At 36.7% G+C, this 17173-nt stretch overlaps 1 protein-coding gene across 2 annotated transcripts in view; it reads left to right on the forward strand.

The window, feature by feature from the left end:
• Positions 1-8240, forward strand: part of PGGT1B (protein geranylgeranyltransferase type I subunit beta) — a 56578-nt gene extending 48338 nt beyond the window's left edge. Inside the window, exons 8-10 of one of the 2 annotated variants that reach the window (XR_004349321.1) lie at positions 3123-3231; positions 5665-5835; positions 6817-6946. Coding sequence is in view for 1 of the 2 variants with exons in the window: in XM_032627948.1 (XP_032483839.1) it covers positions 3123-3231; positions 6817-6998 (291 nt within the window). In the remaining variant the exon portion in view is untranslated. Of the gene's footprint in view, positions 1-3122; positions 3232-5664; positions 5836-6816 lie in introns of both variants that reach the window. The other variant, XM_032627948.1, reaches the window with a different exon arrangement.
• Positions 8241-17173: the final 8933 nt, after the last annotated feature.

Genomic DNA, 17173 nt, shown 5'->3' on the forward strand with positions numbered 1-17173 from the left:
CATCATATAAGTAGAATCATATAATCTACTGTGTCCTGTGTCTGGCTTGTATTTCTCAAGCTCCATCCATTTTGTCACATATATCAAAATTTCGTTCCTTCTTATGGTTGAGTAAATATACCTGTTTTATGTATATACCACATTTTGTTTTTCTGTTCATCTGTTGATGGACACTTGGATTGTTTTCACATTTTGGCTCTTGTAAATATGGTGGCAGTGAGCACTGGTGTAAAATAAATATCTGTTTCTGGATAATTACCTAGGAGTGGAATCAGTGTATTGCATGGTAATTACGTGTTCAACTTTTTGAGAAACCACCAAACTATTTTCCACAGTGGCTGCACCATTTTACATTCCCACTAGCAATGTATAAGGGTTCCAATTTCTCTACATTCTCACCAATACCTGTTTTTTCTTTTTTTTTTTTTTATAATACCATCCTAATGGCTATGTGGTGACATCTCATTGTGGTTTTGATTTGCATTTCCCTAATGATTAGTGATATCGAGCACCTTTTGATGTGCTTATTGGCCATCCTGTGTATCTTCTTTGGAGAAATGTCCAATTTATCTATTTTTTCTTTTGTTGCCCGTGCTTTTGGTTGTTATTCCATGAAATCATTGCCAAATCCAATGTTATGAAGATTTTCCCCGATGTTTTATTCCAACGGTTTTATAGTTTTAGTTCTTGAACTTAGGTCTTTGATCCACTTTGAGCTGATTTTTGTATATGGTATAAAGCAAGAGCTTCAGCTTCATCCTTTTACATGTGGACATCCAGCTTTCCCAATGCCATTTGTTGTAAAGACAGTTCTTTACCCATTAAATTGTCTTGGCACCTTTGTCGAAAATCATCTGTTTATTTCTGGGCTCTCCATTCTATTGCATTGGTCCTTACTGTTTTAATTACTGTAGCTTTGTAATAAGTTTCAACGTCAGGAAGTATGAGTTCTTGACATTTTTCTTTTTAAAGATTGTTTTGGCTCTTCAGGGCCCCTTGCAATTTCATGTGAATTCAAGGATTGGCTTTACCATTTCTTAGGGAAAAGGCTGTTGAAATTTTGATAGAGTTTACATTGAATCTGTAGATTGCTTTGAGTAGTGTTGACATCTTAACAATGTCAGATCTTCCTATCCATGATGATGGAATGTTTATCCATTTATTCAGATCTTTAATCTTTCACCAGTGTTTGGTAGTTTTTTGCATACAGATCTTTCACCTGCTTAGATAGGTTTATTCCTAAGTATTTAAATTCTTTTGGAAGCTGTTATGAGTGGAATTGCTTTCTTAGTTTTCTTTTGGATTGTTTGTTGCCGATGTATAAAAGCTTCATCATCTTCTTACGGAATGGTTTTAGCAGCTGTTGAGGATCATTACTTAGGTCCATTATGTCATTGGGGGTTGCTGTATGGTGATATTCTATCATTCCCTCTAAATTTATTAACTAGGATTCTTTTATAAAGAAGAATTTCACTTTAACTTAAGGTATGGTTATACAGAGAAAGGCAGATGATTCTTTCTCTTAATTTTAATAATGTTCATTCAGTCAGTGAGTTGGTTCCCTAGCATCCTCTAAAGTTTTCCAATAAAATAATTGGGTTTTAGGGGTTTTTCTTTTTTACCCTTTGAGTATCACTGTGAACTCATAGATTTTAATATATTTTATCCATTTTAGTCCATTACATTGTTCTTTTTAATGCTCAAATTGTCCCATCTTTAGCCAGTAGGAGCCCCTTCAAGTTGTTTCTTGAGTCTTTTTGATATGACCTTGGTGGTCTTTGACAACTTTCTAAAGGCAACTACTTTTAAACCTTTTTAAAATTTTTAATTCTTATGGATAACTTTAAATATGCTGATTTCTTGACTTAATACCTTCAGGCATTATCCCAGCTATGAAAACATATTCCCAACTATGAAAAAATGAAGATTTGGCCTCCCCTTTTTCCAGCATATTGTTACTGGTATATATTTTTTTTAGTTCTGAACCATTTCTCTTCCTCTCCCTTCTAAACCTTTCAGTTTACCTTTACTTTTACAACATCAACTTAGGTGACATTCATATTTTGTTCAGTAACAGTGATCAAATATTTTATGCTTTGCCTTTAGGTTGATTTTAAAATTTGAAAACCAGTAATCACATATTAGGGCTGTATAAATACTTTTTATTGCTAAACCAAGTACAGTGTTAAGATTATTGTTCTTTCTTTCTATGTAATGACCTATGTGCCACTTGATGAAAAATGTTTCTAGCATCAGGAGTCTAAAGAGTCTCTGCTTATATTCTATTAATTAAACCAAATGAATGAATAAGTTGGTTTCTTATTCGTACCATAACCTTATTATTGGTCTTGTTTCTCTTTTTGAGAAATAATGCTTCTTTATTAATCATTAATACCTTTCGTGGCTCTCTGATTTATTGACACACTTTCAGCTGCTTTGTGACACTTCTTGAACTTTCTTATCTACTGCTCACCACTCCCCGACCCCGTTCTCTTCACAGTTTGACAATCCTTTATTTTTTTCTATTGAATGGGATCTTCAGAGAAAGGACAAATACATGTCCTAAATCTTTAAGCTACATAATTATTTTATGCTAAAATTGTATTTGTCTCACCTTGTATCTTTCCTAATTAAAGAGCTTTAATTTTTTACTATTCTCAAACAAAACTGTCTCTAGCACGTGGTTAATAATTTTTGTTGCTCTTTTTTGAAATATTTTTAGTTTTCATTACCAGCAATTTGTAACTAATAGTTCAAAAGCCTGTCATAAGAGTTAGAATATAGGTTAATTAAATTGCCCTTTTAAAAATAGCTGGTGAAGTTGAACATACTGGGAAGTTGTGTTTTGAATGTAGCTAAATGTGATGCAGAGAAGTCAGTTGGGTATGGTTCAAAAGAAGGAAATAGTGAGTGGGTCAAGAAAAGGAGAGTATATTTGATAAGATGATAAAAAAAAAGTTAATGTGGTTGAGAATTTTAAATGCTCAAGCCCCCTAGGCTTGCTCTGAGAGCCTTACTTAATTAGAGAAAAGCATATTTAAATTACATATATCTGAAAATTGAGCCAAAGGTCAATATGAAAGTTTTATGTCAATAAATTTATATTTGTAATGTCATTTCAGCTTCTGAAAATTTTCCAGTATACTAACTTCGAGAAAAATAGAAATTATATCTTATCAACTCAAGATCGCCTCGTAGGGGGATTTGCCAAGTGGCCAGATAGTCATCCAGGTAATTTACTTTTTGTATAAATCCAGAGCAACTTTTGTTTATTTTTTGAGTAGATCTTCAAGCATCTTTGTCAGAAAGGGCATATGGTAGAAAATATAGGCACAGTTGTAAACTTACTTTAAATAATGTTTTTAAAAAGGTAAATTGTTTAAGTTTACGGTAGATTTAGGGTCTTTGGGGTGTAAAGGAAGGATTTGATTATCAAGATGTATTGGTATAGTTTGCCCTTTTTTCCATATATTTCACTTAGCAGTGTTTCATCTTGTTGCGAGCAGTAAGGCAGATGGTCTGAATGGTCCCTGTCCAAAATAGAATTGGTTCATCCAAGATCTTTAGGATTACTAGCTATCACTTGAGCTCTGCAGAATAAATTACTCTTAAATCCAAAAGGGAGCTAGTTCTTACTCTTTTCATAAGTCATTAAATCAGAAATCTCAAATCCTGAATACAGGTGCCGCTTACTGTCCATACTCTTATTCTCCGAATTTTGGCAGATTCAGGTTATTTTTTTAGATGAATACTTTTGCTATATGAACTCTCAAACCATTCACTCTCTAAAACTCAGGAACCAAATAGATTCAGACAATACAATATTCCATGCTTTCCCAGCTCAGGAAAGGTATAGATGTGAAGAACAGAGGATTCTTGTATTTCATAAGTACTTTTAAAAGGGTTCTTCAGAAATAATGACATTTCTTCAAAATATGTGGATAATTCTGCTATTTTCCAAACCTAGACAGGCCATAGTCTAAGCTGCATGCTCTAATATAAGAAAGTCAGTAACTACATGGATGCCATCTACAGACCCCTCAGGCCTAGCCTGCCAACACAGCTCATCATCTCTGTGCTCTGCCCTGCCCCAAAACTTTGGTGGCACTAGGCCCAAGTTCAGGCCTAGGATTCTGAAAGTGTCTTACCAGTCTTCCTCTAGTCCAGTGCCCCTCCTAGTGACACTGTGTGTGTGTATGTACATTTGCTTAAATGAGAGGAAAGGGACCAAAGCTCTTTTCAGACTCCCAAAGGGATCTCTGATGCAAAAGAGAAGCTCTAATCTAAACTCTTCTGTTAAGTCTGTTACAATTGTTGAAAAACTTTCTTAGCACTCAGAGTCAGTTGGCACTGCACACAAGGCCCTCCCAGGATTTGGCTCCTCTCCCACCGTTAGCATCGTTCTCCAAGCTGCTTGCCCTTCCCCCTTAGGTTTCACCTCCAACAAAATGAATCTATTTATAGCTTCCAAAAAACTCAATTCAAGACTTTGTTAAAAATAAGTCAGAACACTGACACTTTTGATAAGCAAATTGACCAAGTATTAGCTATAAATATATGACACTAGATTTAAGGAATGATTGTTTTTGCAGCATTGCAGTAGTGTCATGGTTTTTATTATTAGTCTAGAACCTCTTCACCTCCTCTCTTGTCATAGAACAGTTACGGTCAGAATATGTACCTGAATTGAAGTATAAATAAGGGGCTCATGGAATCATGTTTTTTTACCTGAAGTGAGCAGGAATATTTCCTGACATCCATATTTACGTGTATTTTCATGCAAACTATGCTTCTTTTTAAAAAATGTACAATGCTTTTAATTTTAAAGCAAAATAATACTTTAAAATTTTGATATCTATAACACATAGCTATAAATATGTTTGAAAAGTGCCTCAAGATAACAGTTCTTTTGGTATTGATTCCATTGTTTTCAATCAGTACATGGTACTATTTTAAAAAATAATGTACTGTTTTAACAAATAATGGGAATAGGGAAATGACAGTCTCTTGAAAAGCATTTGTTACATAAACATATTGAGATACATTTTGATTTTTTACAGTAGCTTTTTTAAAAGAAAATTCTTGGAGCTTTTTTCTAGAGAGATCAGTTGTTTAACATTTGAGTAAATACTTGGATGTAATATTTTTTATAGATATGTTACAATGTCTTCAGTTCCTGTACATTACAGAGCATAGGAAGTCTTTGTATGATAAATTGAATTTATGTGGAAAAGATCTGTTCCCAGAGCTGTTATAAAAATCATTTTAGTAAGAGTTTTTTAAATTAGCTTATTCTTGGTTCTAATAAATCAATCTAGTAGCAGATTTGACACACAGAGATTTTATATACATTTATAGGAAAAACTTATGAAAAAATGAAGTTTTATGATGAGGAAAATATATATTTCAACTCTAAAGTGCTTGAATACGTCATCACCTACAGACAAAGAGGGTTTTTTGTTTGTTTTTGAGGATTGAAACATTTAACTTCTATTTCATTAGCTTTTACAAAACATCCTTTTGGGAAAAAAATTTATTCTTACGTTACTGGAAAGTGTAAGATCCTATTTTATTTATGCTAAGTGTATTTTCTGTTGCATTCTTTTCCTAGAAAAGTTTCCTTATTTTTGTACAATAAAATTTAATGTTGCTTTTTAATTTTAGAAAAACTGCAAGAAAACTATAATAGTATAGGAAAAATCAAGTTTATTTTTTGTGGTCTGAAAATTAGAGGAAAATGAGCTAGAAGAAACCTAAGTATTCTCTGAAAAAGACATAAAAGGGGATTAACATGGACCTTCATTGGTGAAATAACTTTTTCACAAATAACATTGAGTAAGCACAACTATCTGTCATTCCTTTTTTGAAAAGTAAATGATACTTCTGTGAGTAAAACTTTCTCTTTAATTCTTTTGACACAAAAGATGTTTTGAACTTTAATAGCTCATGAGACCATAAATGATGACGAACTCAAAAACAGAAAAAAATTTTGACTGCTACAAAATCTGCATTTTGTAGCGTTCCCATAACTGCAGAGCTCTGAGCCCTTTCAGAAGTCATATAAGGCTCTCAGGCAAGCAACAGCCTTGTGATTTCAGTGGCCATTTAATGGAAGAAAGTTGCTGCCCCCCTGAAAGATGGGAAACAGTAGTGAGGCCACTGTAGAAGAATTGTTATGGTATGAACACTCACATTATTATGACCAAATAGAATGTGTGAGTTTGTTTTTATTGTCAGGTCATATATTTTTAGAATGACTGACATTACCTGAAATAGGGAAATTAAATATGGTACAGCATTCCAGAATGGATTATTTTGCCTAAGCTTCTTTCATTTAACATAGTATTGTCATCATATATGGTTTAGGAACTGTCAGAGGTAAAACTTAGGGGGGAGGGCTAATGCTACTTAGATTCTGAGGTTTATTTTCACTTTTAAGAAAAAATTTCTGTTTATGATATAAAGCTCCTTGTTTCCATATTCTATAGTAAGCAAAAGGGAAAACCCATTAGAGTGAGAAGTCTTTTATATCACTGGTACTCTTCCTTTTTGTTCTTTAATCACAGAGGATGTTGGTAATGTCACTCCTTCAGCTAGGAACTGTTCTCCTTTGTTAGTGATGTTTTCTTGAATAATGTATCATCTGATTTTGATCACCTGGTTTTTAAAAATTTGGGGTTTGAGACAGCAAATATTTCAAAAACTGTATTTAGTATTTTTCTAAATTTATTTTTAATGTAGTGATGGGCTGATAAGTAGCTAAAATATTTTGTACAAATAAGAATGCCTGTTGTGATAAAACTGCCTTATTTTCAGATGCTTTGCATGCATACTTTGGAATTTGTGGCCTGTCACTAATGGAGGAAAGTGGCATTTGTAAAGTTCATCCTGCCCTGAACGTAAGCACACGGACTTCTGAGCGCCTTCGAGATCTACATCAGAGCTGGAAAACCAAGGACTCTAAACAGTGCTCAGAGAATGTACACATCTCCACATGACTAACTTTAGATTGGGAGGGTGGGGGGATTTGTAGCCTAACTGTAGCTCAAGGTTAAAAGCCATGTATAACCAAGTGTGCTCTTTTTTTTGAGAGGTAGAGTCTTACAATCGAATCTTGTGCTGATGTCACTTTGGTATATGGTCTTGAGCCAGTAACCTTCGTACTAGGTTTCAAGGAAATCTTTGTTGAAGTTTGAACCACAGTGGACTCTGTTGTGGTTCTTAAATGTTTATATACTGTATTTCTAAGTTCTCCGAGGCAAACTGACTGTATGTATGAAGGTTATCTTTTTAAAAAGCTCTTCAGTACAAAATTGTATCATAAATACAAATCTTCAAAAGAAGTTTACAGTTCACATAGCGTTGATAATCTTCAGGTGAACACTTAGTGATCATTTAAAAAGCTTGACTGCTGATGGTAGAACATTGCTTTAATGAATTAAGTATCTGGGATTATTCTTTGAAAACAGATGATCCCATAATTTTTAAAAAGAAGACTTATTTTGACTTAAGTAAAATGTGCCAATTAAACTTTTGTGGCCTATACAAATGAAATTAACTTCATAGCAAGAATGAATAGGCTTAACTAATACAATAATTTTCTAAAGGGAGATTGTTTTAAGAAGACTATTATGTAACTGAGGGACAAGTAATATAACTCTATGTGATTGTGAATGGGGAAGTTTTGTGCTGTGCATGTCATTTATTTTAGATGTTGCTGGGGTAAATAACAGTTATGTTTGATTTTAATCTCAAATCATTAGTTCCTTTTGTTTCCTTTCTGCAGAGAAAACAGTCTTATCTAGAAGGAAAGCCATTTAATGGTTTTGTTTCTTTTTCTGAGATATGTGATACTGTAAATTATACTTGTACTTTTATAACTGAGTTATTTTTAGCCATTTGGATTCTTATTTTTAGTTTGTTGCCCCAGTGTGTTAGCTGCTCAAATTTCAAACTGATGATTTTCTAATTTTTTCAAATGAAATAAGTAAACATTTAAGTTAAAAAAATAGCACCACTCAAGTAAAGTTAATGGTGTAGCTCCATACACGGTCATTCATATTTTTGTATTTTCAGGTAAGTGGGAAGGAAATGTACCATTTAGGGGTTAAGGACTGGGGTTTTGCTTTTCTTTGTTTTGTTTTCTTCATTCTGTGACCTAGCTAATTGTAAAGGAATTAGTATAAAAACTCATTTTTATTAGTAATCAATTTATCAATAAATTACATCTGTCACTGTTGCTCTATGACGTTCAAAGTTATGAGAGTAGTGCTGAAATGGAGAAGGAAGTCTCTTCACCAGAGGGACTGGGTTTCATTTAAAGTCTTGGTGATAATAAATGTTGGACTGTTAGTTTTACAAGTATCAGTATAAAAACTAAGTTACTAATATCACTGTTTAGGTATTGTAATATTTAAATTTTTATTTTAATTTCTTTCCTAGAGTGGAGAAAAAATATCCTTAAACAATGGTCCTTCCCAAAGGAGACCTAGTATATACTTGGAGAAATGATTCATTTATTATTGGCATGCTTAGTTTTAAACCTCAATTTGCCAAAGTCAAAAAAAAATTTTTTTTTTAATTAGAAATAAAATCAGTTTTCTAATGGTGGGGATAAAATAAGCCTAACAATAGATGTCATCCTTCCATGAGTTATTCCAGTTTGTACCAGTTTAAATTCTGACAAATTAAGACATCTACATCTCAAACTAACTCATTTCGTAGACATCAGGAGTTAAAATGACATATATTAATGGCTTTAGAACTATTCAAAAAGCCCCCATTTTTTTTTTCCTGAATTGCCATTAGTGGTTGGAAGCTTAAAAAGTTAGTAATAGTAACCGTATTCATATGAACGAGAATTCCAAGATCAAAGTATTTCAAAAAACTACTAAATACTTTCTAACTCCTTGTGTAATTTAATAGCATAAGATTATATATTACAATATGATTCTAATTGATATACTCGTGAGAGACCTCCTTGTGAAACTTTATGGGCCAGTGAACGTTCACATTCCACAGCAGCATATTGACCAAAAGAATACCAGCTCATTGTGAATTGTGGAGAAACTATTCCCAACTTTTTCTAAATAGTTACCTACAAGGAAAGTATTAATAAAATAAATTATAAGCACTATTTCATATATATACTTGGTTCTTTAGCAGTGGTGATAGAATAAGAAGGGGAATATGAAGTCTCAGTAACTCTGTTCCCTATGCTCTACGGCCAACTCCAGTATGGTATTTTTTAGACTATGGTTGGAGAGGCCTTGTTTTGAGCATATGCATGAAAACAAGGTTCATCAGGTCGTATAACACAATTCAACCTATTTATCATCTACAGTGCTTTTAGATTTGACCTATAATATGTGTACATTTTAATTAGATCTTTAAATAATTATTTATAAATATTCAAATTCAAATAGAAGTTTTGCCGACAGTGGTACATAGTTTGAAACTGTTGGGCCTGATAATATTTGAGAGTCAGTATAGTAAGGAGGTGCTCTGGAGTCAGATGACTTGGGTTTAAATCCTAGATCTGCCAGTTCACTAGTGTAATCTTGGACCCTAACTTCCCCTTTGATAAAATGAGGGGGGAAAATCTAACTCACAAGATTGTTTGAAGATCAAATGAGGTAATACATATAAAGTACTTAGCATAGTACTAAGTAAATAAAGTAAATTCCTAATTATAATTTGTCATAACCATCATAAAATTGTTTTTAAAACCTCTCTTTTCTGTAATAGAGATCCCACACAGTTTAAACTCGAGGAAGATGATGGCAGCACTGTAGTTTCTGAATCTCCCCATTCGAATCCAGAGTAACTAGGATAGCTATTCTACAAAACTAGATGACAGGGTGTCCCCATGAACTTTAGAATACAGTTTTTTAAGGACAAACCACTGACCAACATAGTTTCAGCATCTGTGTGGGAGGAAGTGAAAGGCAGGCAGCTGGTTTCTGACAGCCTTGAGAATAGAACTGTAGCATTGCCCCCAGTTTCTCACTAGAAAGTACAGTGGGCCAGTCTGAGAACAAAAGCTGAAACTGGGAGGGGTTCTACAGGTCCCCATTTGCAGGTAAGTGTTAGAGCAATATGATATGGTCTGATGATTGTGCTAGAGCAGTCTGGGCCCTGTCCTGTATACATCTTAAGACTAATGAGATAAAGCCTAGCTAGAATTAGAATCCAAATTGGACAGGATAGGTACAATAGGACAAAGAGAAGAGAGAGTCCAGATAAATGTTGGGAAGGAAAGTCAATATACCTAGACATTATATGTGGACATAGATAATCTTTTAAATCACTTTGTGAAAATGAAAGAGGAACTTTAGGGCCATAGAGCAAAGAAAAGTCGTCCTAGGGCACCCCTTCCTCCTAAAAGTACAGGAAAACTCATTTCACCCAAAAACAACAAAACCTGAGAAGGATTACAGTCAAAGCCCATTCAAAGTTGTTTTAAGGAATAAAAGAATAAGCAGCCCAATATCCCCACAGACATTGGAAGCACACCAGCAGGACATGACCACAAGACTGATGAAAACCTAGTATTTATTGACTTAAAAAAAAGCCATTATGACAGGAAATTTATAATTTTAGAGCAATATCAATAAAAATGAGAAAAGCTAAGAATTACACAATCGAGTCTTAAAAACTGGAGGAAAAAGCAAACCAAAAGGAAGTAGAAGGAAGGGATTAATTAAAAGGGGGAAGGAGGGAAGACAAGATAGACAAACCACCAGACAATCTTTTCAAGAAAAAAAGGGAGGAAGCAAAAACACAAAAGTTTAAATGACGAGAGAGATAACATAAAACAGGAAATTTTTCAAAATTATAACACTACTTTGAGTAATTTTATATAATAAATTAGAAAATAATAACCTTTCTTAGAAAAATGCCAATTGCCAAGATTACCAAAGTAGATACAGAAATTCAAAACAAATGGACTCTTTACAAAAAAAAAAATCAGGCCCAGATTGTTTCAAGGGTATTTCTACCAAACTGTCATGATTAAATAATCCTAATGTTGTTTAAACATTTCCAGGGGCTATAAAGAGACTCTTGAGGGCAAAAAACACAAAAAAGGCTTCTAAATTCATTTTGTAAAGTGAACATGATACGCATTGTTTCTAAAACCTGACAAAGTTTGTACCAAAGAGAAAATTATAGACCGCTCTCACTTATGAATATATCAGTACATAAATGTTAACAGTACATTAGCAAACAATTCAACAGCACTTTCAAAAAATATTAAGTCATGAGTAAGTTGGATTTATTATAGGAATGCAAGAATATTATTAGACAATCCATTAATATCATATTAAAAGAGTTAAGGAGAAAAATCATATGATTATCTCCATCTTTGCAGAAAAGACACTTGACAAAATTTAACATTTATGTTAAATACACTCAATAAGTAGAAATTGATGAGTAATTCATTGACAGTGTACCTGTGCCCAAAAGCCAGCATCTTAATGTCGATACTAAAGTCAGGAACAAGGCCCACTATCTCCTCTACTATTTAACTTTGTGTTGGGGGATTTAGTCAATGAGACAAAAGAAAACAAAGACGTGAATTGAAAAGGAAGAGGAAAACTTTTAAAATATGATTTTATATCTGGAAAGCACAAAGGAATTTGTTGAAAAGCTATAAGAGAACTTAGTAAAGTAGCAATTGCATACAACTAACATACAACTATCAGTAGCCTTCACCAGACACAGAAGAGTGCATACTCTGATTCCATTTAGATGAAGTTCAAAATGGGCAAAATTGTCTATGGTGTCAGAAATTAGTGCCCTCATTCAATCACTACCTCCCTCCTCAAAGGTAAGCACTATCATGACTTAAATCACCATCAGTTATGTCTGGTTTTGAACTTTCTTTAAGTGGAATCATAATCGACGCATTAGTTTTCAACTGGTTTCTTTTGCTCCACAGGGACTGGAAGAGTACAAGGCAGAGTCTGTGGTGCTGGCGATGTTCTGTTTCATAATTTAGGTGCTGGTTACATAGGTGCATTCACTTTATGAATATTTATCAAGCTGTACACTTATGATTTGTGCACTTTTCTGTACGTATAATTACAGTTCAATAAAAATGTTTACTAAAAAGAATAAAAGACTATATATGTATATAAACCTAAACTAGTTAGAAGATGTTCTTGAAGAGAAGATCCCTTTTATGATTGCAAAAAAAGAAAAAAAAAAACAAGAAACGTATATGTAAACTTGAGGTCCAAAACCTGTATGAGAAAATCTTAAAACTCTTGAAAGCCCTCACATGGCTCTGATGCACACTGAAATTTGAGAACTAATCACTGATTTAGAAAAAGCAGCTTGGGCAGGAGAAGCAAGTAAGAACCCCATAGTTATTTGGAAATGTAAATTTTTTAAAGTTTTAGTTAACAGTAAGCTGAGTGCGATTCAACAGTGTGCTCTTTGCTCCCACCCCAAAAAAGCTAATGTGACCTTAGTCTGTGGTAATAGGGTTGAAATGTAATAAATGCTCAGCTATGCAAAGAAAATATGACATTTATTTTCTCAAATGGACCCAATCTTCATTTGCCCGTATCTTCGTCTATCAAGAGGTAGCGGAGGCTAAGGAGCGGGGCCATTTAAATTTGTCAGCTAACAATCTCAGTCTCTTCTGATATCAGTGTTTTTTTCTCTCTCTCTTGCTCCTTGATGGCTGAGTATATGTGCCTCCTGGCAGTTCGTGGGGGCCTCTGTTGCAGGTTGCTGCTCTGATCTGGTGTCTACTAAGGTGTCTGCCGCCAGTCTAGTGTGGCCTTTGCAGGTGGGTTGCTGCCATTTGCCACCAGTTGCACAGTCCCAGCGCTATGGCCTTTTTGCTCTAATCCCAGGCCACCGCCAATCTCCCTGATTTTAGTGACACTGTATCTGCACCCTCCTGTCCCCTTCACACACACACACACACCCCACCCCATCTCTTTGGCCTATGCAGAAGCTCCTAGGTCTTTATTCCTGAAACACTGTCATTTCATTTATCTAGTAACCTCCCCTTCCACTTGATGGTACTGAGCCACCCTGGGTGTAGAGGTAAGCTAAAACTATTTCTCCTAGGACTGCAGCCTCTTCTAGGAAGCCTGGAGAAGCAGGTCAGAAGGCCACTTCACGTACCACATGTCTAAATATTTAAGAGTTACAAATCACACCAGAAAATTATGTTCTATCCTCCTAGACTGACAAATATAACAGATTTGGTGGGGGGGGAAGCAAGTCATACCAAATAATTGTGAATAGCATAAATGCACAATTAACTTCATTTTCCACCCCAGGCCATGATTTGGCAGTCGGTGTTGCTGGGCTGGAGCAGAGCAGGCAAAGGGGAAGGATTTCTCCCTGATTTGCTAGCCTGCCAGCCCTGGCTCCCTGCAGTCATTAGAGAGATCCACAGATTCCACATTCACTTCTTCTTCTTGGAGGGAGTGTAGGGGGTGGCTCTTTCACACCCACTTGATCTCTCTCCACCCCCCTGCACCTCCTCCATCTGAGCACAAGCTTCTCTTTACCCCACACAGTCTGAGTCAGGTGATCTTCGCCCACATACGTGTCCAGCCTCCTACCCTACCAACATCACCCTATCAAGCATCTCAAAGGAAACTCAGGCTCAGATCTAGAAATCTTGGCCTCCTCAGGGTTCCCAGCCCGTAGCCAGCCCTCTTTCCCCACCCTAGGCCCCCTCTCACACCTTGACAAGCTCTGTGTCATCTCCACCTCCCCCAGGCAGCTGCTCCATCATCACACCTTGGACCCAAGTGTGAACACACACCCTGGCAGCACAGTCCAAAAGGGACCCAAGAGAGAACCCCATGGAGGCCCTGGAAGTGGGCTCACACGGGAATTCCATGATCTCTGGTAGCTGGGGGCATGCTCTAGAAAGGGGACCCACCAGTCTTATGGGGAGCATTGGAATGGGGTGCTCTTGCCTGGATCTAAGGGCAGTACTGACAGACTACCAGGCCCCATGTCCTTAGTTTCCTTCACACCTGTCTAGACCTTGCAAGTAGGCATTCCACGCACCTCCTCTCCTCTGCCCATCTCTTTCATCCTTTCCACACTTTCCCAGGGCTGGGAGTAAATAAGATTTCTCCCCTTCGTTTGTGGCAGGGACTTTCTTCATTTTCTGAGTTCTCTCTACCATTGCCTTGACATGTTAACTGGAGGGGGTTTTTTTTGTTTTTGTTTTTTATCTATTTTTGGCTGCATTGGGTCTTTGTTGCTGTGCGTGGGCTTCTCATTGTGGTGGCTTCTCTTGTTGCGGAGCACGGGCTCTAGGCGCATGGGCTTCAGTAGCTGTGGCACACAGGCTCAGTAGTTGTGGCTCGCGGCCTCTAGAGTGCAGGCTTAGTAGTTGTGACACACGGGCTTAGTTGCTCATTGGCATGTGGGATCCTCCCAGAGCAGGGCTGGAACCTGTGTCCCCTGCATTGGCAGGCAGATTCTTAACCACTGCCCCACCAGGGAAGTCCTTAAACTGCAGTTTAATTTATAAAATCCTTTCTCAAATGACAAAGGCTAGCTTTATGATTCTTATTTTGCTACAAACTCTAAAGCTGCTTATTCCCTCCCTTCCTCATTGCTGTAATATGCTAAACCTCTCAAGGTAAATGAGTGCCTCTGGTGGAACAAGAAATGCAAAGGCAAAAAAAATCAACAGTTTTTCAAAGTTACTATCCCTGCCTGTCAAAGTATCATTTTAATAGAAGCAGGGCAGCTAAAATGAAGGAGGTGATGACACCACTGTGTACTGTTGGTTTCAAGGTACCACATATTAAAAAGGTCAGAAGTGGGAAGATCAGGCTTTCTAGGGGGGCAAGGAGAAATGGGCCATATTTATCATATTCAAATAGATGAAGAGCCGTTCTGTGGAATAAGGTTTAGATTCAGTGCCAACTCTAGAATTTCTGTTTAGTGGGGGCTTAGGGGGTGGCCATCTTAAGAAGGTGAGGCCTAGGGGACTTGCCTTGAAGTTGATTTGCATATCACCGAACTCTTTATTGTGTGATCATTTGAGCTGGCTTTAGAGCATGTGAGGATTAGGGGTTAATCTTAACATATATATCTCCTTAGTCACATTCTGGCTCCACCAGTAACTGGACTGCTTAAAACTTTAAACATGCACAACAAATAATATTTTTCGAATAGTGGAATTGATAAATGAATCCATATGTGAGAAAGATAAAGGACTGCAACGTCAGAGCTGTGTGAAGCTGGAATGGAACCAGTAAGCTCCCTGCCCTGGAGAAGGTAAGCTCAGCTGGGAGCCAGGGAGGAAGCAGAGGACTGCAGGCTGGCAGTGCATAGCTAGACTCACTTTCAGATGACAGTCAGTTTGGACAGGGAAGTGTCAAACAGGAAAACAGACACCATTATTTTAGAGCATTACCTCATTTCTCCAAAAGTCAGCATTCCTATTGCCTGTTCTTGAACAACCTGCATTTTCAGAGTAAACAAATCATCCTAATTGATGAGGGAAAGTTCCAGTTTTCAGAAAAATTCTCAGTTTAAATGTAAAAGGAATGATGGCAGAAAAGAATAATTTTGCAAATGCTTATAGATTCTAGGCTAAAACCATCAGTGGATACAGAAACCATTAGGAGAAAAGTTGATGGAGAATGTTAAAATGGAAGGCTTGGGCTTCCCTGGTGGCACAGTGGTTGAGAGTCCGCCTGCCGATGCAGGGGACACGGGTTCGTGGCCCGGTCCGGGAAGATCCCACATGCCGCGGAGCGGTTGGGCCCGTGAGCCATGGCCGCTGAGCCTGCACGTCGGGAGCCTGTGCTCCGCAACGGGAGAGGCCCCAACAGTGAGAGGCCCGCGTACCGCTAAAAAAAAAAAAAAAAAAAAAAAGGAAGGCTCATGCTGCCAGCACCTGAATCCACTAATCAACTCTGCTGTCTCTAAAAGGAGAGCAATCAGTAAGAGCCTCCTGATTAATGCAGAGAGGGGTACACAGTACTAGCTACAAAGTATCCTTGCCCAAAACAGCGGAGACTGAAGCTAATCAATCTGCTAGAGCTAATGTCTAGATCTCACCAGTGAAATGGGAAAAATAAAATGGCACCACGAGGAAGCATCCAACTGTGTCAGAGGTAGCACATCTAAAGATAAATCTGGTTTCTTCAACAAGCCGATGGCATAAGGAAGTGGAAGGAGAGGGATAAGGTAGACTGTTCTAGATTAAAAGAAATGTAAGAGACATAGGAACACATGGACCTGACTTGGGCTTGGGTCCTAATTTAAGCAAACTAACTTTCAAAAGACGTTTTTGAGAGGACTAGGGAAATTTGATATGAACTAGATATTTAGTGATATTAAATAATTATTTTAAATTTTATTAGTTGTGATAATGGTTTGTGTTATACAAAATTTTTTTCTCATATTATAGAGATACATTCAGAATTTGGATTGACAAATTCAGAACTGCACTTTAAAAAGGTGAGACTCACCTCCAAAGCTTTTCATTCAGGAGGTTATGGTAGAGACAGGAATCTTTTTAAGTTCCACAGGTAATTCTGAAGAGAAGCCAGGTTTAAGAATCACTGTATTAAATAACTCAAAAGGTCCATTCTAACATGGAGAGTAGATGAGGTTAAGGTGACTTCAGGTTGACAAATGTATGTCTCTTAAATGGTGGTTGGGAGCAGGGTCTTTAGGAGGCAAAGTATATGTATGTACCTCCCCACGTGGCCCCGCCCCACCCTGCCCAACACCAGAAGTTCCTCAGTACTAAGAAGCCTGAAGATTTGGAAGAGAACAAAAGAGGTAAGGATCCCAGCAGCTCTTGGATTTTCTCTGTCAGACCTAGCTCGATGCGGTTATGTCCAACACTGGAGAAGGAAGATGTTTTTATTGAAAACATTGAGGAAGTGGGGACTGGCTCAATGTTAATTACTACGTTGAAATATTTAGATTTTATCTCTAAATCCCTCCTAGATGAAACCTAAAAATGCAGGGAGAATTTCTAAGTGGAAGGCCTATTAATATGTAAGTAGACAAATGAGTTTCAGGAAGCACTACTTCTAAGTTTTTTCCAAACATTGTACTACCTTCTATGAGGAGAGGAAATACAGATTACAGAACATAGAGCTCCAAACCAAATTATTTCAGCTTTCATTTCTACAACAGGCATGTACCAGTATTACCT

Source organism: Phocoena sinus, chromosome 3 (assembly GCF_008692025.1).
Source record: "Phocoena sinus isolate mPhoSin1 chromosome 3, mPhoSin1.pri, whole genome shotgun sequence".
Lineage (NCBI taxonomy): Eukaryota > Metazoa > Chordata > Mammalia > Artiodactyla > Phocoenidae > Phocoena > Phocoena sinus.